Genomic DNA, 27,603 nt, shown 5'->3' with positions numbered 1-27,603 from the left:
AACCATCTGGGGTATTTCCAAATGACGACATCTGATGAGCTCCGCTGTTCTTTTTGTCTGTTTGTTTAGGTTGAAGAAATTAATTAACATGCGCCCTTTGTCGAAATCTTTATAGATCCCGGTTAACCAATCAGTGTTTATGCAAAAATGCGTAAAACAAATATTGCCTCCAGCCTCCAAGTTTATTTAGCTGTCCTTGCAGACGGTAGCCCAGACTCTGGTCACGCTCAGTTTTTGTTGCGTATCATCCGGGTACTCACGGGGAAAAAACAATAACAAAGGCAACAACCAGTCCGGGGAATTCCGTTAGATCAGTGCCCCTTTAAGAGGTGCCACCTGACTCTTTGCAGCTACGAGATTGCCTGAGACCACCTCACCTTTGTCCATAGTGACTGCATACACAACAGCCACATATGCTTCTTGTGAAGCATCTGCTAAAACATGCAGCATTGTATTTTCTATATCAAAAGCCACTTGAATGCATCTTGGTATCCGAATCGATCTAAGAAGTTCTATTTCCTGATACCACTGCCATGCTTTCTATTCTAATTGGGGGTTGATAACTTCATCCCACCCAGCACCTGTTGTCCATATTTCTTGGAGGATAACTTTGACCTTTATGATGAAAGGTGCCAAAATGCCAAGAGGATCGAAGAGCTTTGCAGTCTCTCTCAGAAAGTTTCTTTTTGTCATGCTAAAACTGTTGCCTTGGACATGGTAACAGAAACGAAAGTCATCACTTTCTGCATTCCATGTCAGACCAAGAGCCTTAACTGAAAGCAACTCCTGCATATGTATATTGATCTCCTTCAATCTGTCCTCAAGAGGAATGTTGTCTAGAACCTGTGTTGAATTAGACACCCATTTTCTGGCATGCATACCTGCTGAACTCCATAAGGCATTTAGCTGTTCATAGAGTTCTATTGCCTGACCATCACTTTCTACTGAATCCATGTTATCATCCATGTAAGTGGATTGCTGAACTGTTTCTGCAGCCAAAGGGAATTCTCTTTCGTGATGTTTGGCATGTTCTCGTGAAATATATTCTGCCAAGAAAGGAGAACAATTCATTCCAAACATAACTCTGGTAAATTCGTAAACATCAGGGGTTTGGTACTGGTCCATACTTCTCCAAAGGAATCTGAAATGAGAACGATCTCCTTCACAGATTACAATGTGGAGATACATCTCAGCGATATCACAAATAATCGCAACTGGGTGCTTTCTGAAGCTTAGCAAAATCTCTTAGGACCATGATCAATTGTATCATTCAAGGACAGACTGTTACATTTTCCTGATGCATCAAAGACTATTCTGACTTTTGTTGTTGTTCTGTCTGGTTTCACGTCAAAACAATGAGGTAAGAACCATTTCGTTTCTCAAATTTCTTTTTCAGGCTCTTTCCTGATGTAACCTTTGTTGATATTGTAACAAAAATTCCTGTTCTAGCAAGGTTAACAGGTACTTCAAAGATCACACTTACAGCCTTTTATGACAGTGGAACAACTCCCAGCCATCATACTCATTTCAACCATGGTACCAGCATCATGTTGTATGTTATTAGGATGACAAACCTTTAAGCAGTGTTTTTTCCAAGTTACAGAATCAAGTATAACAGTAAATTCCGACGCGAGTCACGTCAGTCATGTTTACAGTCGCCATCTTGGATTTTCTGACGTCACGTTTGCGTATCATGTGACCTTTCGTCACCTATAAATAGACCTGTCAAGTTGAACTTCGGGGCGGCAATTTTTACTTTGACAAGCAAGGTAGGGTTCCAGGGTTATGTCACAGCTAAATTCTATTTTTCGCATTCTAAGAGATTTGTATTGTATAGCTTTTAATCTAAATGGCTTATATTAATACATGGTTGGCTCTATAAGTATTTGATTGTGGATTAGTGATTATTTCCCTTTGTGGACATCCGGAGGACGTTTTGTTGACGTCCGGATAACGTCTGACAGTTCCGAGACTCTGACAGCCATTCCGGATTCATTCCGACAGAATATTCCAAGATTGTAATTATTCAAGCATTACAAGTTACAGTTACAGTTATCACAAGTCGCAAGTGATTTGTCGTCCGTATAAAATATTACAGTTTACAGCCTATATTTAGATGTTTTGACAGTCGTCGATTGTCATCGCGATCCGGGGGATCCAAAGTCATTCCGACCGGATTGTTTACATTATCAAGTCGCGTGATGATGCCATCACAGTCAATGGTTTTTATCTACAGATGTTTACAGGGATCGTTCTAGAATCGATCCTATATATTTAATTCCAAGCTTTAATTAGGATTTGACTTAATGATGACTTAAATTGCAGTTTGACAGCTCTTGGAGGTGTGGCCTCATTGTCATCCATTCTGGGTCACATGACTTCCGAAATGTATTGTTTACATTATATGGATCCAGTTCCGGTTGCAACCAAGTTCGTACACTTTCAAGTTTCAAAGTTTATTGTACAGTTTAATTGTTTTAACAGTTCAGATATATCAATCGTGGGAGGGATACAAACAAGTACCAGATTCTAGAGCCACGATGTGACAGACAGTGCTGAGCAACTGATGTTTCCCGTACAGTTCAAACTACAAGATTTTTCAGTTCATTGAATAATTAATAAACTCGTTATTGAACTTTACCTACTCGTTGTGTGATCCTTCTGCATTTCGCTAGTTTCGACATTCGTAACTTTGTAGATCCTTGTGATATATTTTTGCTAAACCTCGTCTCCAAGCTCTGGTATTTATTTTGTCACATTTTGTGACTGGTGGCAACATCCATTTATTTTAGTAATTTGTCCACAAGTAATTATCGACCAGTCTTTGGCTGTTCCGTTACAATATATTGTGCAATGACATCATCATATGCCTCTGAGTTGGCTTTGTCTTTGGACATCTTCTTTTCAATGTTCAACAACCAACTGAAAGCAATATCATAGTTACTAGTAATTTCATCAGCTGTCTTTTCCAAGGAACCCCAACCTTGTACCTACCATTGCAGTACTGAAGAGAAGATTGTACAGATTCAACAGCCATTTGATCATTCACACTGATGATGGGATTAGAACTGGAAACATTTTCTATTTCCCAAAATCGTTGGACCAAAAGATCCATGTCCCTTTCCCTACTTTGTTCAGTGTCAATGTTGTTGACGAAGAATGTACCTGTCCCTTGTTTCTGGATTAACATGGAGCCCTGTTACATTCCCTGCACATGTCCAACCCAAAGGTGTGAGTCTAGCCACTGGTTCTCCAGGCCTACCCCAGACATCACCACGGGAGGAATGCAGTTCCAGGTAATCCATACCTATCAGTATGTCAACGATTGGCCGTGAACCTAAATTAGGAAACTGTATGTCCCTTAAATGAGACCATTTCTGTGCATATTTTTGCCAGTCAAACACTTTCATGCTGCCAGTGACTTTAGTAGTTGATAAAGCTACTATCTGCATGTCAACTGAGCATCAATACTTTCCAATCCAAATTCAACGGACACTGTCAAAGGTTTCTGTTTTACAGATACCCTGCAGACCAAGCTCTGATGCAACATTGATGTATGTTTGAGTACTTGCATCGTCTAACAAGGCATTGACCACTAATCTGTTGTAACCATTCTTCAGTACACCTGGAATGGTACTAAGTGCAGAGAAATGAGATTGCTTCTTCATCGTGGACATTGCATCTTCCCAAGGCAAGAGAGTTAACTGACTTTAAAAGTCTAGTTTCCACCCTTGCTGAACTAGGCTGGAATTCCTGGGCTCGATCGTAGCGCCACCAGTGACTATTACGAGTTATGTCCCTTCTATGCCTCTCCTATGGACCAATCAGATTCCACCTCTTGTATCACTTGCATTTGCTTCAAACAAAACCGTGGCGCCCCGTCAAGACGATCTGATCGATAATCAAGATCTATATTATGATAAAACGAGTCTTACATCACGGAGTGCATCAAATCACGTGAGCACCTTGATTAAAAACATGAAAAGATTTAGAAAATATCTGTTGACAATGAGTTAGCGGTGCACATGCTTTGCAAATCCTCCACACGACCGAAATCTGCATGACACTTTACGAACCGGATTTCGATTTCGGAGCGCGATTTTGATTGGACTATGCATAGACTCGTTAGTCCAGTCAAAATGTAACTCCATAATACCAGCCTAGTTCGGCAAGGGTGGAAACTGGACTTTTAAAGTCAGTTAACTCTCTTGCCTCGGGAAGATGTGGACATTGTGGTTGTCTGTGTTCGGTTCCCTGTGCCACTCCCAGAGATAATACTTTTTTAATCAGTTACTCCAGCACCACTACAGTGTGTATTGTGATTACTTCTTTTGTAATTGTCATGTAGCAGGCAATTATGAATAGCTTGACAACTGTCTATACCACATTTATCTGATATGGTACATAAATGTCCATGATGTTTTGTTCCAAGACATCAGAAGCAAAGATTCAGTTCCTTTGCTTTATCCCATCGTTTTGGAACATCAAGATTTTTAAATATTCTGCATTGCCAAATCTTGTGATTGGGATTTTTACAGACATGACAATGTTGTGCCTTGTTTACACCTTGTGCACCAAAGTACGTACCTGATCTTTCTTTGATGTTGTCTAGATTCTAATGTCTTTGAATTCTCTGATAAGCCATGTTTAACTTCAGAGGCTACAGTATTGAATTCTGCTTCTTGAATAATCCATTCAAGAAGAGTCTCAACAGATTCCTGTCTTTGTTGCTCAAAGACCCATCTAATATACTGAACTATCATGCTTTCAGTTAACTTTTTCAGCAGCAACGAATACAAACAACCATTACCTAGCTCCTCTATCTTGTCAGCCTCTATGAGACTAACAACTGCCACATCTAGCATGTCAGCAAACTTATCTAGATCTCTGGCATTTCGTGGGCATAATGGCTTGACGTTAGAAATTTCCTCTAACTTTAATGATATTTGTCGTCTTTTGCCTCCATATTTCCTCTCCAAACGGTCAAGAGCAATATCATATGCCACCGCACTATGACCTCATTTGGCAACAAGCTGTGCAGGTTCCCCTGATAGGTACTGCTTGAGTTGCAACAATTTATATTCATTTGTTTCTGGAGCACTGTCAACACAAGCAATAAATGCGGCATTCCACCCTTCATAGTGTTTTATATCTCCAGAGAACGTAGGTATTGAAACTCGTTTCAATTGCTTCCACAGATCCTGGCCAATACTGTTTTGATTCAACTTACCTGTGCTATGACATCTGCGACACGAAAGCCCCGGATCAAGAGTTCCATTACATTCTGGTTTGAGATGTGGAACCTGTTCATCATTCTTGGATTTTTGCTGTGTGTGCTTACCATCAGAACTGCAGCTCTGAGCACCATCACCATTGCTACCTTTTGCTCCATGAGAAGTTTGACTTTTTTCTGAATGAAATATATCAGGTATTCCCGATATCATAGACTTAGACAAACTTGAATCCAACGTGTTGCTAAGATACACTTGTGCTTTGTCAATAGCTGAATCTATGTCTTCCTCAATTTCATCTATTTCAATGTTTGTTTTCTTTGCCTTATCAACTTCACCAGCTTTTTTTGTAAGCCTTCAAGAGCTTTACAGTTATGCAAACAGCTTTACTGTGAAGAGAACATACTTTATCAATTGTTTCCCTGATTGTTTTACGTGTTGGAAGTTCTTGTTCTTGATCTTATTCAAGCAGCAAGTGACATCTAAATCATCATCTGTGGATTCTGTCTTTTTGGAATCCACTTTTGATTTAGAACTTTTGGACTTTATCACAATTTTATTACCGTCCTCTGAGTATTCTGATCCTTTAGAATCCACTTTTAATTCCAAACTATGAGATATTATTCTGGTTTAAATGTAGGCCTATGAAGACTAATAATATTCACAGATAATGTAATAAAATTTGATTTACAAAGAAACCGCCTGAACTATCAAAGTGAAGTAAAAGAGACAAAAGATAAACACTCAATAAGCAGAAAACCTTGCTCTGCAACCAATGTTTGTTGCGCAGTGGAAGGCAATGTTCACATGTCTACCTTTTGTCTTTTTGACTCCTCTTGAAATAATACGATTAAATGGGGAACTAAATGCGATTCTCTTCCTACGACATATGGGGAACTAAACGTGATTCTCTTCCTATGACATATGGGGAATTAAATGTGATTCTCTTAATGAAAAATAAAGAAACCACGAATGACCACGAATGCAGGAATGAATAATTAACTGTAGGAGCAAGTACACACTCTACGTTTCTAAGGACCAGGAATATTGGTCCATCTAGTTTCTATACAGACCCGAATATTGGTCAAACGACAACTAGTTTCGTTGAAGACCACGAATATTGGTCTACGAGGGTAAAGTGTCTTGCCCCAATAAACGAAGAGCCTACGTTTTACCTTACCTGTCGCTACACAGTGCTTTATCTTCCCTACCTTATACAGACAGACAGTACTGGAACGAAGAGACAGTTTAAAAGACTACAGCCCGTGCCTAGGCATTGACGAGTTATCCCCTTGGCCCCCACTCCTCATATTCTTTTCTGTCTGCCTCACGGACAGACGTGTATACAGAACAGAGTTCTTCTTACCTTGTCATTGTCTTCACATTCGTCTTCAGGTGGTGTTACACCCATATATCCTTACCATACTTGATATATCCACTCGTTTGCGGTTTACAGCTTGTAATTCGATGGCTGCATAACTTTGCGCGTCTCGCGCCTTGGTCGCCATTTTAACTTTCATGCATCTCATGTTTACGAGGTAGCGCGTTAATGTACCTTTTGCTGTAATTTTCTTAAACTATTTGTGAATCTCTCATTTATTTTGTTGATTATGACTTTCTATTGACATAATTCCTATTAATTAGACGTATTATGTTTTTGAATTGCTCCCAGTCGTGCTTCACACTGTGTTATAATATAAAGCTTGTGTGTTCACATATTGTCCAATCACATGTTTTGCTTCATCTGTGATTCTGCTCGTTACACTTATGCGCTATTTACATTTTTTTGCAGAATGTATTCTGTGCGTTGTGCTTTATGTAAAAGGCCCAAGTCTGGAAAAGACTCTCATCAGCTTTGCCCCTACTGCAAGCCATCTTCCCGAGGCAAGTGAGTTAACTGACTATAAAAGTCCAGTTTCCACCCTTGCCGAACTAGGCTGGTATTATGCAGTTACATTGTGGCTGGACTAATGAGTCTATGCATAGTCCAATTAAAATCGCGCACCGAAATCGAAATCCGGTTCGTAAAGTGTCATGCAGATTTCGGTCAACTGCAGCATTTGCAAAGCATTTGCACCGCTAACTCGTTGTCAACAGATATTTTCTAAATCTATTCATGTTTTTAATCAAGGTGCTCACGTGATTTGATGCACTTCACGATGTAAGACTCGTTTTATCACAATATAGATCTTGATTATCGATCAGATCGTCTTTACTAGGCGCCACCGTTTCGTTTGAAACAAATGCAAGTGATACGAGATGTTGAATCTGATTGGTCAGTAGGAGAGGCATAGAAAGGCCATAACTCACAATAGCTACTGGTGGCGCTACGATCGAGCCCAGGAATTCCAGCCTAGTTCAGCAAGGGTGGAAACTAGACTTTTAAAGTCAGTTAACTCTCTTGACTCGGGAAGGTTACTGCAAGCCTGCGTGCACATTTGATCATCACTGCTCTGATTGCACTCTCATGTCAATTACAGACTTTAATTCTTACAGAAAGGCGCTTCTTTGTCGCCAGAAACAACTTGCTTTTAGGAGGAAGATGCCTGATACTTCGCCACCACCATCCTCTCCCTCTCTGTCGAATCCAGCCCCTCCGACTTCGGATCTGACAATGCCAACGATCGTTCCTTTGGGTGCTCCTCCCCAATCTACGCCATCTGCGCCGCTTGATTTTATGAATCCTACAGCAATTCGTGCCTTTTGGGAGCAACTACTTCAGCATTGCCCAGACGACCTACTTTGCCCGTCTGCTCGGATCTTGCCAGCTCCCGCCAGCCACCGAGTCGACGTTCCCGCCCCTCGTCAGATACTTCGTCCCGCCGTTCTTCTGGTCTCTGTTGCCAATCTCCTGACGACTCCACTGCTAACTCCATTAAAGTCACTAGCCGTCGCTGAATCTTTGTCAGCTTTTGCCAGCTTTCGCCAGGCCGTTGCCATCGTGCGCTGGATCGCCAGCTTTTGCCAAATCTTTGTCAGCTATTGCCAGACCGTCGCCAGCGTTCGCCTGACCTTCCCGAGCTCCAAAGGTCGCCAGGATGCTTTTTCATCTCGCCAAACATCGCCTACTCAACGTGCTCCTGGCGTCCTTGCACTGGACGCTAGACGTCTGGACTCCTCCCTTAACGTCACCTCGCCACCCTTCGGATGATGAGCAGCCTTTTGTGCCAGACTATAACGAAACATCACTGGACAAGTCTCTCACTCCTGCCGATATGCCTGCTTGGCTTGCAGATCATCTCCCTTGTTCTTTGCCTGGACAAGGCGCCTCTCCCCAGGTGGAGTTTTCGAGTCTGGACAAGTTCTCCCACATGACCAGTTGGTAGCTGATGTGGCCAGGTCATTAGACACTGCTTTTACGGCACTGCCGATTCAAGTTCCGAGATTTCGGAAGGAACATTATCCTTTTCACTCCATGGATCCTGCCATCCGTCACTTACATCTGTTCCTGGAGTGGTGACTAGTCCCATCAAACGTCTTGAGTGGTTCCTCAATGACAAGCTTCGAGGCCCACCTTCTCAGTGAAACCGCTTCTGGTCTTTGGACTCCTTCTGAACGTGCGTGGCACATCAACAATCTGGAGTTGGAGGCGGTCATTTGGGTGATTCGTCATTGGCGTGAGATCCTCTGCAACAGCTGTCTCATGGTTGCATCGGACAACTCCACGGTGGTGTATTACTCCCTGTCAAGACCGATCGTCCATCCCCCACAGAGTGGATGCTCCACCCAGAAGCCTTCCGGTACTTGTGCGATCGCCTGGGGACTCCCTACGTGGATCTCTTCGCAACTGTGTGCAACCACCAATTGCCGTGTACGTGTCTCCTGTCCAGGACCCAGCTGCTTGGGAGGTAGCCGGCCTCGCTCTGTCCTGGGTCGGCCGAACTGCGTACGCTTTTCCGCCCCCAGTTCTTCTCCCCCAGGTCATTCAGAAGGCGGCCCAGACCTGTCCTCTGGATCTGCTTTTGGTCGCGCCTTACTGATCTCAATGTTGTTTTGCAGGATTTATGCTGGGCTCCACTTACGTCTGCCTCGTTTGAAGATCTCGCCAAGAAAGACTTGCTTTCTCCTGGCCCTTGCGACAGCTGCCAGGGTTAGCTTCATGCCTTTGATGTGACCCGTGTCTGGTTCGACCAGTGTCCTCACGGTTTGCTTCACCTTGGCCTTTGTTGGGACTTTATCGCCAAAAACCAACTGCCCGGCCAACTCGATTAGCAGTTTCACGTCCCATCTCTTTTGGAGATCGTCGGCTGATGATAACCTGGAGCTCGCCCTCTACCCAGTTCAGGCCCTCTGACGTTATCTTTAGGTGTCTCAGCAGCATCGCAAGCAGTGCCAGAGGCTGTTCATCCCACTTTTCAGACGTGGCTCTGCAGAGATCTCTCTCGTCTCCCTTTGGCTTCGTTCTGCTATCCTTAGGGCTTATCTTCGTGTTGACTTACCACCACCAACAGCCTCCAGTCCACATGAGATGCATGCCCTGTCTTCTTTGCTGGCCTTCCATGCTAAAGTCTCCGTCTGATCAATCATGGAGGGGTGCGTCTGGTCATCTACTACTGTCTTCGCCAGCCATTATCTTCGCAACATTTCGGTGGAGGACATCGAGGGTACACATAGCTTTGGTCCACTTGTCCTGGCCCAGCAGCTGACCAACCCCCGATGATTCCGATTCCGAGGAGCGTGGCTGTTTGCGGCCCCACTGGCCCCACAGGCCCCGCTGATGCCTATTACCAAGGTAGGACCATCCCTTGTGCTGTTCTTCTTGGGTTGCTCGGTACTGTTATGTCGGTACCTAGTAAAGTTTTGGTCCGGTTTTCTCCCCCTCTTTTTGAGCCGGACATGGAATACCTTGCTTTTACCCTCTGTCAAGCTTTGTTCTCTCTACCTTCAGACCACCATTCTGTTCCGAAAGGGCTTGACCTGCATCCTATCCCCTTGCCTGCCGTTCCAGGAGCCACGCTTTGCTGTCGCCTGCTGGGTTTCCTTCCGGACTGTTTTGGTTGTGCTTCTTCAGTGTGCCTGGCGCTTCTCACGGTAACCCTGCCTTCCATCAGTCAAATAAAGCACTGTGTAGCGTCAGGTAAGGTAAAACATGAGCATTTCTTATTAAATGCAATGTTTTTATACTAACCTGACGATACACCTATAGGCCCACCCAGACTCCGTTCTCCTCCTCCACCTTACCGTTGGCCATTGTGTACTCTACGTCTGATGTCATCCAGTGAATGGAGGATAACTTGTGGATGCCTCGGCATGGGCAGTAGTCTGTTTAAACTGTCTCTTCGTTCCAGTACTGTCTGTTTGTATAAGGTAGGGAATCTGAAGCACTGTGTAGCGTCAGGTAAGTATAAAAACATTGCATTTAATCAAAAATGCTCATACTGTGAATATGGTTAACTATAGGAGCAAGTATGCACATTACATTTCTAAGGACCACGAATATTGGTCTACGACAACGAAGGTAAATTGTGTCATGCTCGAACAAACGAAAAACCTACACTGATGATTTCAATGCATCACGTGTCAGAATTCATTTTCTGCAGGTGAAACAAATGCCAGGATCTGATTTCTGCGAAGCATGTGGCGTTTATACTAAATGTTCATGTTACATAAAACGAAACAATGTTTGATTTGTTTTTATAATTTTCTCTCCTCATCAAAGGTGTCACCCTGACCAGACCTTTGTAGCATACCTGTGTGATGGACTGACTCATGGTTGCAACAGTGCCCAATTTTATCTGGGAGTGCAAAAACAATCTGAGCGCCCGGAAAGAACCCGATATCGTAACAAACCTTGTCCGTCAAGAATTAGATCGGGGCTACATTATTGGACCCTTTTCAGCCCCACTCTACCATGTGTTTCGGGTCAGCCCCCTGGGCATCGCAGAAGGACAATACAGCCATTAAAAACCACTGATTCTGGACCTTTCAGCCCCACATGACAACGATGACATCATTAGCATTAATTGTATGATAGACAAGGAAATGTGCTCTTTAACCTACGTGACAATCGATGATGCCATACGGGAACTGAACCGAGTAGGCAAAGGCGCGAGTATGTGTACAGTGGATATAAAAGACGCCTTCAAGCAAATTCCTTTACACCCAGATTTTTGGTCACTGTTTGGATTTAGTGGGGACAATCAGTATTACAAGCGCCTTGTGTTTGGATGTCGATCTAGCCCTCGTATCTTTTATTGCATATCACAAGCTATTGTTTGGATCCTCACAAACAATTACAAGGTCCATTTCGTTCTACACTTGCTGGATGACTTTCTCACCACTGATGAACCCAACTACCAAGCTTCTATTACCTAGAACACCTTACCAGCAACAGATTTCGGGCATTTGCACTACAGGCGGCACTACAAGCAACTCTGTGTCCACAACACTCACAGTTGATAAGGGTTTGGCAAGACACCTAGACACCCTATGGGATGCTGCAGTGGGGGCCAGAACCGAGACAATCTGCTTCTGGCTTTCAGTCACATGTTGACTTTCTCCTGAGATATGGCCTGTACTCTACATGCTCAAGCCTTACACAGACAGCACAAGGTCTGCCACCAGTAAATTCTGCACTTCTACAACAATGTGGCCTAATGTTTTGGAGAGGCAAAACCACAGTATGTAACTGTCAAATTCTGTCTTGCGGGTATCCGGTTTACCTATCTGAAGGCAGGTGTGCATACAGTGTTCCATTTAGTGTCTACTGGTGGTCTATATCAGCTATGAACTCTACTTCATGGATACAAGAAGCTACAACAACAGGGTGTGCCTAAATGTTTAACCATAACCTACTATGTTCTGAAGAAGATTGTGTGTACACTACGAAAAGGGGTGCTCAGACCTCTCAATGATCTGGTAATGGAGGTCATGTGCACCACTGCCTTCTTTGGTTTTCTACAATGTGCAGAGTTCACATGTTCTCGTGACTTTGATGCTAGTACCATTTTAAGCCTATCTGATGTCACCATAGACCATAATACAGGAAAGTGTACTCTAGTGCTCAAAGCTTCAAAGACAGACATTTTTAGACAGGGTATGGTCATTCCCTTGTTTGCCAACCACACTACCATTTGCCCTTTTGCCAATCTGAACTGCTTGAAACAAGTAAAATTATTGCATGGTGCCAGGGACAGTGATCCTCTGTTTGTTGACTGTGTTGGGAAAGCCAAGTGTTCCTGCAATGGCTTAATATGACCATGAAACATGCACGCCTTATCGCAGCTAAATACTCTTATCACTCTTTTCGCATTGGGACAGCGACTTCCACTGCTACTGTTCGTATGGAAGATCACCTCATAAAGACACTGGGCAGTCAGACTGTTTTACACGCTATATTCGGACCCCAGAGGATGTTATTAAGAATGCTCAGTTGTCTTTAATTACTTGTCCATAAATACCTAGTTACGGGGACATCTCCAACCAGATACTTTGAATCGGTTGTTTTGGTCTATTCCTTTGTACGATGTTGATGTATCTTGTGATCCCTCTGTATATTGTTGCACACCATGTACTTTCCTTACCACACCTAGCACAACTTGGGGGCACTCGCTCTTGTAAGGTGGTACCCATCCAATCACTTGCTTTGGGCTATTTCCACTCATCTTAAAGTGTCCTTTCTCCCCCAAGTCCACACCAGAGCTCAGGTCGCAGCCCCGGTCCACGGACCACCGTCCGAGCCGCCCCAACGGCTCCAGGACCAGTACCTAGCTCTTGGTCATTCCTCGTCTGTGATAAGGATCAGTCAGCTCCCAAGTTCGTGCCAAAACCATTATGATGTATGTGTTTTTTATCATGTGTATTAAATATTTTGTACTTTATCTCATTGCTTGTTGTGTTTGCACAAGTTCTTCAATTATTTGAAGTATTACTGACGGCAAAGGTGGTCCAGTTGTCTAAGACGCCACAATTCACTGTACAGAGTTGCATTCTTTGGGCATGCCAGCAAACTCTCATTGTGGTCCTCACTGATTATGTTTCCAACTTTGTCAGCACCGTGGTAAAACATCTGACACCTGCATCCCCTGGGGCCTGAACCTCGAACATAAATGTTCCTCAACATAAACAATTTGAATTAATATTTGTTCTCTTCTATCAGGCCAATGATCTGCGTACTAAGTACATGTTGAAGGCTGAAAACAAGGTGGCAACTGCCCAAGAGGCACTTGGGACAGCACAGTGCAGTGTGAAGGACACCAGTGATGAGGTCAGTTGGTGGGTATGGGGAACACCAGTTAGAGTATGGAGAGAAATTCTATAAGTTCCAAAGTAAGGGATAGTAATAAATACCTACAATAAACTGTTTACATTCTCAGTGCTTAATGTGTTTGATCAAATATGAGCTCTACCACCACAGCTGCAATTGGTTTTCTCAACCACTTGCTAATGATGTGAATGATGATAATAATCTCTAAGGCGTGATCACTACTGTATCAACTTTTGTGTCACTTTTGTATAATTTTGGTCAAGGTCACAAGAGGTCAAAGTATGAAATATAATTCAAATTCCCCCCCCCCCCCCCCTCAAAAAATCAGATTAATTAATGATTAATCACTTACAAAAGAGCCTCTATAATTAACTTAATACCTGTCACATGTTATGGTTGTGTCAAATGTGAAGGTCACTTTGAAAGTCATTCACTCATGAAATAGTTTCATTCAGAAAGTATTGGCAGTGTGATCTGGTTTTCAACAAGTAATGTTCTTGCATGTGATTGGCTGACATATTAGGTCAAGGTCACTGATTGTGAAGTTGACTTTAGAAGTTAACAAATCTTCTTTGGTCAATGGTTTGTTTGAGCTTATTTAATCTGGCATATTTGTTTTCTTGTCCTGCAGTCATAAACTGTTACATTTTATCATTTGTATCTCACATCATCCAATTTCTGTCTCTTCTGAAACTACAACTGAATGTTTTGAAATGGTGTCTTTTTAAGGTTTGAGGATTACACCATGTATTCACTTATTATTTGAGACATAGCAGAGGCCTGGAGCTGGTGGTGTGTATTTCAGTAAGTGTTTCAGACACAGCTGAAGTCTGGAACTGGTGGTGTGTATTTCAGTAAGTGTTTCAGACACAGCAGAAGTCTGGAACTGGTGGTGTGTATTTCAGTAAGTGTTTGAAACACAGCAGAAGTTTGGAACTGGTGGTGTGTATTTCAGTAAGTGTTTGAGACATAGCTGAGGTCTGGAACTGGTGGTGTGTATTTCAGTAAGTGTTTGAGACACAGCAGAAGTCTGGAACTGGTGGTGTGTATTTCAGTAAGTGTTTGAGACACAGCTGAAGTCTGGAACTGGTGGTGTGTATTTCAGTAAGTGTTTGAGACATAGCAGAGGTCTGGAACTGGTGGTGTGTATTTCATTTAGTGTTTGAGACACAGCAGAAGTCTGGAACTGGTGGTGTGTATTTCAGTAAGTGTTTGAGACACAGCAGAAGTCTGGAACTGGTGGTGTGTATTTTAGTAAGTGTTTGAGACATAGCTGAGGTCTGGAACTGGTGGTGTGTATTTCAGTAAGTGTTTGAGACACAGCAGAAGTCTGGAACTGGTGGTGTGTATTTCAGTAAGTGTTTGAGACATAGCAGAAGTCTGGAACTGGTGGTGTGTATTTCAGTAAGTGTTTGAGACACAGCAGAAGTCTGGAACTGGTGGTGTGTGTTTCAGTAAGTGTTTGAGACATAGCTGAGGTCTGGAACTGGTGGTGTGTGTTTCAGTAAGTGTTTGAGACATAGCAGAAGTCTGGAACTGGTGGTGTGTATTTCAGTAAGTGTTTGAGACACAGCAGAAGTCTGGAACTGGTGGTGTGTGTTTCAGTAAGTGTTTGAGACATAGCTGAGGTCTGGAACTGGTGGTGTGTATTTCAGTAAGTGTTTGAGGTGAGGTGAAATGGGGTTTAATGTCGCGTCCAAGATTATTGCACTTGTACTAGTCCGGACTGATGCCGATTTATAGTGCTAGCTCACTGAGATACCATGCCGCAGTTTAACATGAATACCCCACTCAGACACAGTATACTGACTCCGATCTGACCAGTCCTTGGTTTAGCCCCTTGATGCCGAGCGCCAGACAGGGTAACAACAAGTACCATCTTTGAACGTCTTTTGGTATGACGCAGTCGGGGATCGAACCCCGGAAACTTAGACTGGAAGCAGGAATCCTTTAAATTGCTTGGTATCAATTTTTCTCTGGATTTGGAAGAAATGATTGAAATGAATTATGAAAGTAAGCTTAGACAATGTGAAACATTATGGCAATATGGTCAGGACGTAGTTTAAGCCCAATTGGTAAAAATACAGTTCTTAAATCGCTGATACTACCAAAACTCAATCATCTATTCTCAGCACTTTCGAATCCGCCAGATACCGTTATTGATAGGTTAAAAAAAAAATGTTTTAGTTTCATTTGGGGTAACAAACCAGACCAAATAAAAAGATCTCAAATTATATGTGATAAAGAAGATGGTGGCATAAAATGTCCTAAAATAAGAGATGATTTATTCTCAGAAACTAACTATGATAAGACGCGCCTTTGCCTCGAAGTCAAAATGGCGGAACCTTTTCTTTCTAAATACCCCACTTATCACTAAACACAACGTATATGAAATAATGAGTAAAGATCATAAGACACATATCCTTTCCTGTATAAATAAATAGATCTTGTACAGTGTTGGTGGATGTTCGTAGAGGGATTGAACAAAAATGTTTCACTGAACAAAGACATTATGTCTCAATCAGTTTGGTTTAACGATAACATCCGGGTGGGGCACAAAACTATTTTCATGAGAAAATTGTACGACAAGGGAATAAAATTTGTGAATGATTTCATCGAAGACCAAGGGCAATTTTATACACACAGAGATTTTTATAGGATATATTCTGCTGGTGTTTGTTTCAGTGAAGTTGAGAGGCATAGCAGAAGTCTGGAACTGCAGGTGTGTGTTTCAGGGAAGGTGAGAGGCATAGCAGAAGTCTGGAACTGCAGGTGTGTGTTTCAGTGAAGGTGAGAGGCATAGCAGAAGCCTGGAACTGCAGGTGTGTGTTTCAGTGAAGGTGAGAAGCATAGCAGAAGTCTGGAACTGCAGGTGTTTGTTTCAGTGAAGTTGAGAGGCATAGCAGGTCTGGAACTGCAGGTGTTTGTTTCAGTGAAGGTGAGAAGCATAGCAGAAGTCTGGAACTGCAGGTCTGTGTTTCAGTGAAGGTGAGAAGCATAGCAGAAGTCTGGAACTGCAGGTGTTTGTTTCAGTGAAGGTGAGAGGCATAACAGAAGTCAGGAACTGCAGGTGTGTGTTTTAGTGAAGGTGAGAGGCATAGCAGAAGTCTGGAACTGCAGGTGTGTGTTTCAGTTAGTGTTTGAGGCATATCAGAAGTCTGGAACTGCAGGTGTGTGTTTCAGGGAAGGTGAGGGGCATAGCAGAAGTCTGGAACTGCAGGTGTGTGTTTCAGTAAGTGTTTTAGGCATAACATGATATACTTGTTTCAGTATGGACATGAGGGAGAGTGGTGGGCTCAAATGCTGGAATTAATGGTACAGCGGGAACTAGGTGGAGACTTGGTACTGAAAGTTAGAGATGACATTGAAGGTCATGCAAACCCTGGTGTGGGAATATCAATGGCCTCAAGGTAAGTAACTGGCTGAAGCCCAACCTGCATATAATATCTGTAGAAAATGGTGCCTTCTGTCTACATCTGTCTACATTTTCAGAGCAGAATTAGACGTTTATCAACCATGTTTGGATAAGGTTGAAATGTTTGAAAATCAAATAACTGCAGGTATCTTTTGTGGAACAGGCCTCTAAACCCATTGTCAGAGAGCAGCCAAATGCTGCCTTTAGCTGTTTTGACTTTTATAAAAATGTGCTAAGCTTCCCTGAGCTTAAAGTTCATGTGTGTGTGTGTCATAACCCATTGTCCATCATTCATAAACTTTTTTTCCTGAAACCTAAAGGCCTAAAATTCTTGTAAATACCAAACTGACATTGTCAGTGGCTGCTGTGGTAGGTACACTACTGCCTAGAACTTCATTCCCCTTACACGCATGGGCAACGCGTACGCAACCCGTGTGCACCCCGTGGTCACTCGTGTGGAACCCATTCTGCCACGCGTGTGATACCCATGTGCACTGCGTTGAGGGGGAACAAACTTTTGACCAAAGGAGGACCCATGTTTAGCTGAACCTGGAGGTGATAACAAGGAGATAACCTTTTGATTTCCTGACGAAATATGTTAATACACATTTTATTATATGTACTTGCTGATGTCTCATTTTTAGATGTGATTTTGTTGGAAAATATGAGTACTGTTGTGGCTTCTACATGATGTTTTGCGATGGTATTAAGAGAATACATGATCCTGTTAAAGGTGCACTGATCTAAAGCAGTTCCATGGGACTGATTGTTGCCTTTGTTATTTTTTTTCCCCCGTGAGTACCCAGATGATACGCAACGCAACTGAGCGTGACAAGAGACTGGGCTACCGTCTGCAAGGACAGCAGAATAAACTTGGAGGCAATATTTGTTTTACCCATTTTTGAACACTGATTGGTTTACCGTGATCTATAAACAAACAGACAAAAAGAACGGCGAAGTTTCTTAGTTGATATAGTTATGATACCGATGAGTTTAGAGGAGAGTCGTTTCTTAAGAATACATACAGTATGTATTTGATGGTATATATAAAGAGTGCAACTTATTTAACAATGGTCAAAATGGCTAACGCACAAGTTCGAGTGACCATAGTTGATACTGTGCGAGGTGGTCAGCACTTGTTTTATGAGGGATTCAAGTTTTGTTGTAAGAAAACAGTCCGTGAGAAGAAGTATTTGAACTGCGTTGTTGCTGCCTGCAGAGCGTCGGTGATCACTGAAAACGTCATTCTTCAAGCGGCTTTGCAGGTAAGAAATTAATGCACATGATCATGAGGATAATAATCTTAAAGACATAGACTCAAAAGACTTTGCTTAACAAACTATTCAGTTATTTATTTTACTTATTATTATTACTTATTTTTAGATACCACAGGTATTTGTCACATGTATGTATTTGTTTATAGTTAATATTAGTTAAAATGCAATTATTTAATTGCAGGTGAACCATACCCACCAACCTATCCCATAAGAGATGGAAGTGGAATCTTTCAAGTCCAAGCTCATCCACCGTGCTAAGACGGAAACAACGCCGATTCCAACCATATGCGGAGATGAGATTTCCAGACTTCGCCGCCACCACGACGTAGTTCGAGACGACCTGCTTAAGGAAATTCCTTCCTTTGCATCCCTGAAGACCATTCTTTACCGACAAGGTCACAAGACCCTTCCCAAACTTCCTGCCACCCGACCTGAGATTCATCTTGAAGGACAGTGGACATTGACCGAAGCAGGAGAACACTTCCTTCATCGCATCGACAACGACATTCTCATCTTCACCACAAGCAAGAACATTGAGCACCTGTGTGCAGCAGATGAAGTGTTTGGTGAAGGCACCTTCTCCTCGGCTCCACGACTGTTTGAGCAGATCTACACACTGCATGCTGATTCCAAGGCCACATGTTCCCACTTGTGTACTGTCTGCTCCGGAACATGTCCGAAGATACGTACACCAGGACATTTGAACATTTACGTCTAATGGCTCAACAGCAGAATTGTTACTTCAATCCAAGAACTTTCCAGTTAGACTTTGAAATCGCTGCCCACAATGCCTTTCCCAACACTTTGATCAGGGGCTGTTATTTTCACTTCACCCAGTGCATTTGGCGTCGAGTACAGAAGGAAGGCCTGGCTACGGACTACAAGAACGATGATGAAGTGCGACGACTGGTGAGAAGAGCCGCAGCCTTGCCTCTGCTTCCCTTGGACAAGGTCAACGATGTCTGGCTCCAAGCCATCGCTGACAGTTCCGTGGGTCCCAAGGTCGCAGCCTTCATGGACTACGTCACGACAAGGACGCCAATTCGTACCTGAGATCTGGAACCATTTTGGTAACCAAGGGCATCGCACTAACAATAACGTCGAGGGGTGGAATCACAAACTCAACAAACTTGCCAGGAAGAGCCATCCGAACATTTTTGAAGTTGTTACGCTATTTTAAAGAGAACAATCCAACGTAGAAGTCGCCATTCAACGAATTGGAGCCCACTGGTCAGCACCACCCAGAAAGAGAAGATACCGGCTGATTGACAACCGTCTTCAGGCTCTGAAGTACACAGATCACGTTGGTGACCTGATCCACTTGGAGTGAATGACTTGAACACAAGGTGTATGCCAGTGCAACCGCAAATTTATTATAGAATGTATTTATGTATTTACCATTATATTTTAAAATATAAGTTATTGTTGTTTTTGTAGAAATTATAAGGTACATCTATGAAATATTAAAGTATTAGAGTTATTAAATTTGTTAATTGTAAAGTACTTTTGTGCAACTATACTATACTTCAGCATCTAATAAATTACTACTGTGATTACGGTATACGCATTTCTGTGTTTTTCTTGTAATTTGAGAGTCCCGGTATAGCAATATCCCGTGTTTACTGTAGCGTTACCAGTCTTACTGTAGCTTCACGAAAGCGAAGAGATTTTAGAGTTGATTATGGCGAGGTTTCGCTCTTCCGGCCCAGAACCTTCACATTAAAGGTGATTTTTACAATTGCCATAATGATCCTGCTGAGTATTGGTGCTTAGTGATGTCAAATGGAACATTTTATTTTTAGAGGAAATTTGTAGTGAATACATAATACCATCTATACAGGATATCTTCAGGATTTTTAGCCCTTTCTTTCTCTGTGTGTAATTCTGATGGAAAGAAGTCACTCAACAGTTCATGCATTCCATGGTAAACAAAGATCAGACTTGGTTAGAATCCGTGTTTATCCGCGGCAACTTCCCACTGGTGACATTGTAGTGAACTTGGGAAGTGGTGATGCTTTTTTATATTCATATAATTATAATCTGTCAAACTGTACATAAATGTGTGTGTGTTAAATCATAAAATTCAAAGGGACTGTTCCCTACACCCATCAATATCATAATGAATGAACATTAGTTTATTGTATGGATTATATAAAGCTCTTACTAAGTATATGTTTTACATGCATGAGAGATGGGATTAAGGGAGAAAGGAAATATTTTCCTGAACGTTTCCAATAATTAGTGGAGGAAATTGGAAATGGCTGAACCTGTAGATAGCGTCAAATCCGTGATGGATTTGACAGATCTCACAGAGTAACATTCAACAGGCTCATTAGCTTGTGATCATGTGAACATTTTTTCTTAACAGTTTAGAAAAATAGAAGATATTTGAAGTGAACTACATTGGAAAATGAGAGAAGAAATTGATAGTCAATGTTTTTATCATAAAAACTCTCTGTTCAGTAAACAACAGTTGTTATTTTAGTACTTTCAAGAGGAATCCCAAACCTTCTCTTACTCTGTAATGATATATAATGTCAAAGTGAAAGCAAAAAAACATTATCGTGCAACAAAGCATTTTCCATGGACTTGTTTATTTGCTATTTTGATATACATGTGTTCAGATTGATTGAAAAACATACAATATCAACTATAAATTTCTTCCATGTGTGAATGCGTGTAATACTTGCATATTGGCATCCCAGTTCTCATAATGCTTCATATGAAAGCAAAATTGTGTGTTTAATTAACATCATCTCTAATGTCAGTGACTGATTTCAGCCAGTGTCCCAACTCTCGTGTATCTACATTAATGTTTCGCCCTCGCGATCTTACATTATAACATTTCAGGTCATAGACATCCTCTTATACACAGCAGATGCGTTCTGGACATATTACCTTTCGGCTCCATAGTCTGTACTGTCTTAAATTTGACTTTATTAGTCTTCGGATGTTACGTCTAGTACACACAAACAGGACCGTTTAGCCTATATAAGGAATGTAGCAGGCAGTGGATATGCCAGTTGGCTAACTAACTTTTGGTAATATCCGTTTTCTTTTAGCAAATAAGAGGAAAGTTAGTAACAAAATTATACGATATACAACGCATATTTGCACAACTATCACAAAACCATTCGACACTGACACCGCATCAAACCCCGCGGTAGACTGGACACAGTTATGTGCTCACCGATTAGATATACCCTACCGACAGGGTGGGGATGGTGGTTCAAAGCGAAACAGACAACCCTGTCTGTTGTCTAATAAATGCTGGGCAGCGTCTTTGATCTTGCCTCTAACCATGCATGAATGCAGGATGGCATGGAAATAAACAAGATTCTTTCTTGTTGGATATCAAGGTACCAATTCATTGGTCACGGGTTTTTCTTATGTGTATGTGCCCAGTGTATCCACAATTAACTAGCTAGAATGTTTGATATCTACTAAAATGTATATGCATCAGTGTGGTTTATCAACACATGTATAATGCTTATTCATGCTTTGAGTGCCAGACTGAAATTGAACATCATAATAGCGTCAGCAGTGATAATAGAGGTCATAAGACATGGCATATGAAGATCATACATAAATAGGTTTAAGTTACATAGGCAGCAGGTTAGATTATTTACAGCAATACAGTTCAAATATTGTGTTCAATAAAAGAAAATGTTGATTTTTAAAACACTTATTTTTGTGCTATTAAACAAACTGTGGACTTTGAAGACATTTTCGCTTATTGTAATAACATCAAGGTAAAAATCATATCTTTCTCTGAAATCCACGGGCATAGTTGCTGTCAAACATAAGAACGTAATCAGGTTGGCCAGCTTTGACTTGTCATGTGCCTTAAAGTGAGTTTAAACATGTCAAAAGCGATTGACCCTAAGATATAGGGTCATTTACTCCAAAGTTCCAGCTGTCAATCATCTTAACAGGACCATAACGTTTGTTAAATATCGACGACCTGTCTCTATATCTTAAGTTGTTAATCGGTAACTATGGTCCAAATTTATCAACTTATTCATCTATTGTTTCAAACTTGACTGATTTGTTTACACAATGAAAATTCTAATTGATCATGCACTACTGAGGCAGTCAAGGTTACACACAACCAAATGTTTTCCCATAGACTTCTATAGTAACGTTATGATTTTTTTTAAAATAACTAAGCATTCAACAGCTATTACCTGTACGTGTGTGCACAGTTTGGCCTTAGAGCAGCAATAAAAAAAAATAAAAATGACTAGCTTAGCCAGCTCCTTTTCCGAGTACCGGAAGCTAAACACACCACCCCCAGTTTCGCACCAAATGTCACCTACTTGAAAATAGCTGTGGTCACATTCAGCATAAGTCATCATGTTGAAAAAGACAGTACTAAATATAGAAAAACATGGTCAGTTTTAATAACTGGGTGGATGTACATTTGAAAGACATAAAAATCTTACAGAATATCCTCCAATCACAGCCTGCAGATATCTCTCGATCTGCACTGAAGGCTCCCTACGAAAACCGCACTCTCCAAACTGGTACTGATTTGGTGTAGTAGAACCTGTAGACAAATCAGAATGTATTTGCACTTGTCAAATCTGTGATATATATATGTAGCTTCGCAGAAAAAAAATGGAAATTGGATTAAACTTCACTACTTGTTCCTATCCAGCATGTCTATATGGCACCAGAATACATAGTTTTGATGCACAGAAAGAGTTGTGAGAGTTTCATGATGTACACTTCATCAATGTTTTACAAAAGGGAATTTCTGTATTAATAAAGAAGTTTTTACCTTCATGCACTGACCATGGAAGTTCATTTATATTTCATCAAAGGTGGTGGTCAGGGGTCAATTCTATAAATGATTGAGGCTGCATAGATCATATCACCCTAAAATATTTTTTCGACTAAAACAATTGAACAAATCTTTAAACCTCAAAACCAGTTACAATACATATTTAAAATTGAGTAGTGGTCTGTTGTTTGCCTTCCTTTGCTGACATCATCAGAACATAGCAGAGTCTGCTACATTCATGGAATATGGTTTTGACACTCATGACATGATGCGATTGATATTGTTTGAGATTGCTCGAACTTACACCATCCATTGTTTATATAATTAAACACTCAAATGGCTGTCAGCATTTGGTAAATCATCTATGGAGGGGCTATCACAAATATTTGTGCTTTCATATACTCCAAAAATCAAAAGTATAATCATCTATGATATAGGCTGGTGACATAAGTACACATGGAAAGGAATCAGAAAAAAATCTCAAAATTGGACAGAGAGCATGGAATTCAGGCCAACAATAAGCAAGGGACTCATTAAGCAGCTTTAAAGTCATCATATATGTAAGGCTGGATAATGAACTTTACCAGAAAATAGGAAGTAAAGGGGTGCATTGTTAACAGCAATCTCAAACACTGACCAGTGAACCATACTGCCTATTAAAGCCGAGAAATTGAAATGGACCCTCAAGTAGAAAAAAGCTTTTTGAAACCACAACATGGAAGGAAATTACACTTAACTCTATTGATTTATTTAGTTAAGACTTTAAAATACTCACAGGACATCAAACATTCTTACTGTTTAATGTTTCAAGGTGGCTAAACTTGCTTATTTCAGTTATTTGCCAGTTTCAATGAAACAAAGTTAAAATTCCATATAATTTTGAAAATGTACAGCTTATCCTGACATAAATGTAATTCTTTTTATTCACAATTAACAGTGTCATGCAATACCAGCTTAAAATAGTGTTTCTCTCCAATAATTTATGGGTTTATAGGGCAATGAAAGATACAATGCATTTTACTAAACAGTGGAGATAATTTAGTATTGTCGAACACTATCACATTCTTTACAGATGATTTCAGAACCATAATGTTACATTCCAAAAGAGCCACTGGATATTATTTTCATCTAAGCAGGTTCTGGGACTGGTGTATAGCCCTTACTTCATGTTTGCAAACTAAAAAACTGCACAGTGAGGCATTAAGGGAGCACTGTCAGAAATGTCTAGTGCATGAGGGTGATCTTATTATGGCACTTGATAGTGAGCAACAGAGGGGCCTCAAGTGGACTGGGGTTCTTAAATGTACTTACTGTACCTACATGTCCAAGTTCCACAACTTCTACAAGGTAATAAAGCGCAGCGAGGCAAAACAAGGGTTGTCGATCACACACTGCCAACACCGGACTTCGGATCAGCTTCTCCAAATGCCAAATTCGATGTCGAAACTCCTACTTCTTCTGCATGAGTGCACATATACCTCCCCAGTCAACATCAGGCATGTGAAAAGCTGAAAAAAGAGTTCAGACAATATCAAATGGCAAACCAGTTTGGATATAACAGCCAGGAGTCAGTTCTTGAGGGGACAAAATAATTATTTGAAAAGCATATGAGTGAAAAATAAGTCTGTTTTTAGAAACTTAATAGAAAAATAGCATCATTCATTCACACAAGAGCACCTAATAGAAAGACATATTGGTATGTTACATTGTTTACTATAAATAAGGGGATGTTTGACATATTCTGCTGTCAGCAGTGTACATGCTTCATACTCAAGATAACGGCATCGCGTAACTTAACTGGCAAGCGATTGACACAAGGCAGAAATTGTTGTGGCAGTGGTGACTCTATCCTAATTTGTTGTCAAATTCATCAGTTTCAACAAATTCAGAAGGCAGGAGGAGGGCTTGTTGGACAGAGGTATCCTGGGGGGTTCGTGCTGAGTTCGACCACAATACGAAGCAACATTCATTTCCAGCCCATCCAAATGCTCCATTCAACCCAAAATGTCCCCAACTTCACTGTCATTATTTTTAAATTTGCCTCCATGGTGTATCCATGGTGAAATATAAACAGAAAAGCATGTAAAGTATGAATTACTGAAATGTGCACTCACCCTACAGGTTACACACAACCAAATGTTTTCCCATAGACTTCTATAGTAACATTATGATTTTTTTTTAAATAACTAAGCATTCAACAGCTATTACCTGTACGTGTGTGCACAGTTTGGCCTTAGAGCAGCAATAAAAAAAATAAAAATGACTAGCTTAGCCAGCTCCTTTTCCGAGTACCGGAAGCTAAACACACCACCCCCAGTTTCGCACCAAATGTCACCTACTTGAAAATAGCTGTGGTCACATTCAGCATAAGTCATCATGTTGAAAAAGACAGTACTAAATATAGAAAAACATGGTCAGTTTTAATAACTGGGTGGATGTACATTTGAAAGACATAAAAATCTTACAGAATATCCTCCAATCACAGCCTGCAGATATCTCTCGATCTGCACTGAAGGCTCCCTACGAAAACCGCACTCTCCAAACTGGTACTGATTTGGTGTAGTAGAACCTGTAGACAAATCAGAATATATTTGCACTTGTCAAATCTGTGATATATATATGTAGCTTCGCAGAAAAAAAATGGAAATTGGATTAAACTTCACTACTTGTTCCTATCCAGCATGTCTATATGGCACCAGAATACATAGTTTTGATGCACAGAAAGAGTTGTGAGAGTTTCATGATGTACACTTCATCAATGTTTTACAAAAGGGAATTTCTGTATTAATAAAGAAGTTTTTACCTTCATGCACTGACCATGGAAGTTCATTTATATTTCATAAAAGATGGTGGTCAGGGGTCAATTCTATAAATGATTGAGGCTGCATAGATCATATCACCCTAAAATATTTTTTCGACTAAAACAATTGAACAAATCTTTAAACCTCAAAACCAGTTACAATACATATTTAAAATTGAGTAGTGGTCTGTTGTTTGCCTTCCTTTGCTGACATCATCAGAACATAGCAGAGTCTGCTACATTCATGGAATATGGTTTTGACACTCATGACATGATGCGATTGATATTGTTTGAGATTGCTCGAACTTACACCATCCATTGTTTATATAATTAAACACTCAAATGGCTGTCAGCATTTGGTAAATCATCTATGGAGGGGCTATCACAAATATTTGTGCTTTCATATACTCCAAAAATCAAAAGTATAATCATCTATGATATAGGCTGGTGACATAAGTACACATGGAAAGGAATCAGAAAAAAATCTCAAAATTGGACAGAGAGCATGGAATTCAGGCCAACAATAAGCAAGGGACTCATTAAGCAGCTTTAAAGTCATCATATATGTAAGGCTGGATAATGAACTTTACCAGAAAATAGGAAGTAAAGGGGTGCATTGTTAACAGCAATCTCAAACACTGACCAGTGAACCATACTGCCTATTAAAGCCGAGAAATTGAAATGGACCCTCAAGTAGAAAAAAGCTTTTTGAAACCACAACATGGAAGGAAATTACACTTAACTCTATTGATTTATTTAGTTAAGACTTTAAAATACTCACAGGACATCAAACATTCTTACTGTTTAATGTTTCAAGGTGGCTAAACTTGCTTATTTCAGTTATTTGCCAGTTTCAATGAAACAAAGTTAAAATTCCATATAATTTTGAAAATGTACAGCTTATCCTGACATAAATGTAATTCTTTTTATTCACAATTAACAGTGTCATGCAATACCAGCTTAAAATAGTGTTTCTCTCCAATAATTTATGGGTTTATAGGGCAATGAAAGATACAATGCATTTTACTAAACAGTGGAGATAATTTAGTATTGTCGAACACTATCACATTCTTTACAGATGATTTCAGAACCATAATGTTACATTCCAAAAGAGCCACTGGATATTATTTTCATCTAAGCAGGTTCTGGGACTGGTGTATAGCCCTTACTTCATGTTTGCAAACTAAAAAACTGCACAGTGAGGCATTAAGGGAGCACTGTCAGAAATGTCTAGTGCATGAGGGTGATCTTATTATGGCACTTGATAGTGAGCAACAGAGGGGCCTCAAGTGGACTGGGGTTCTTAAATGTACTTACTGTACCTACATGTCCAAGTTCCACAACTTCTACAAGGTAATAAAGCGCAGCGAGGCAAAACAAGGGTTGTCGATCACACACTGCCAACACCGGACTTCGGATCAGCTTCTCCAAATGCCAAATTCGATGTCGAAACTCCTACTTCTTCTGCATGAGTGCACATATACCTCCCCAGTCAACATCAGGCATGTGAAAAGCTGAAAAAAGTGTTCAGACAATATCAAATGGCAAACCAGTTTGGATATAACAGCCAGGAGTCAGTTCTTGAGGGGACAAAATAATTATTTGAAAAGCATATGAGTGAAAAATAAGTCTGTTTTTAGAAACTTAATAGAAAAATAGCATCATTCATTCACACAAGAGCACCTAATAGAAAGACATATTGGTATGTTACATTGTTTACTATAAATAAGGGGATGTTTGACATATTCTGCTGTCAGCAGTGTACATGCTTCATACTCAAGATAACGGCATCGCGTAACTTAACTGGCAAGCGATTGACACAAGGCAGAAATTGTTGTGGCAGTGGTGACTCTATCCTAATTTGTTGTCAAATTCATCAGTTTCAACA

General features: G+C 40.9%; 1 protein-coding gene across 3 annotated transcripts in view; it reads left to right on the top strand.

The window, feature by feature from the left end:
• The window catches only part of LOC124114713 (E3 ubiquitin-protein ligase SHPRH-like), a 460,251-nt gene that overhangs the window by 307,258 nt on the left and 125,390 nt on the right, over positions 1-27,603 (top strand). For all 3 annotated transcript variants that reach the window (XM_046475414.2, XM_046475413.2, XM_046475415.2), the window contains 2 exons: positions 13,330-13,437; positions 16,708-16,847. In XM_046475414.2, the coding sequence (XP_046331370.2) occupies positions 13,330-13,437; positions 16,708-16,847 (248 nt within the window). The remainder of the gene's footprint in view (positions 1-13,329; positions 13,438-16,707; positions 16,848-27,603) is intronic.

Source organism: Haliotis rufescens, unplaced genomic scaffold, assembly GCF_023055435.1.
Source record: "Haliotis rufescens isolate VD_foot unplaced genomic scaffold, xgHalRufe1.0.p SCAF_5, whole genome shotgun sequence".
Lineage (NCBI taxonomy): Eukaryota > Metazoa > Mollusca > Gastropoda > Lepetellida > Haliotidae > Haliotis > Haliotis rufescens.
The sequence above is the reverse complement of the archived record's forward strand: the minus strand, read 5'-3'. Positions and strand labels throughout refer to the sequence as shown.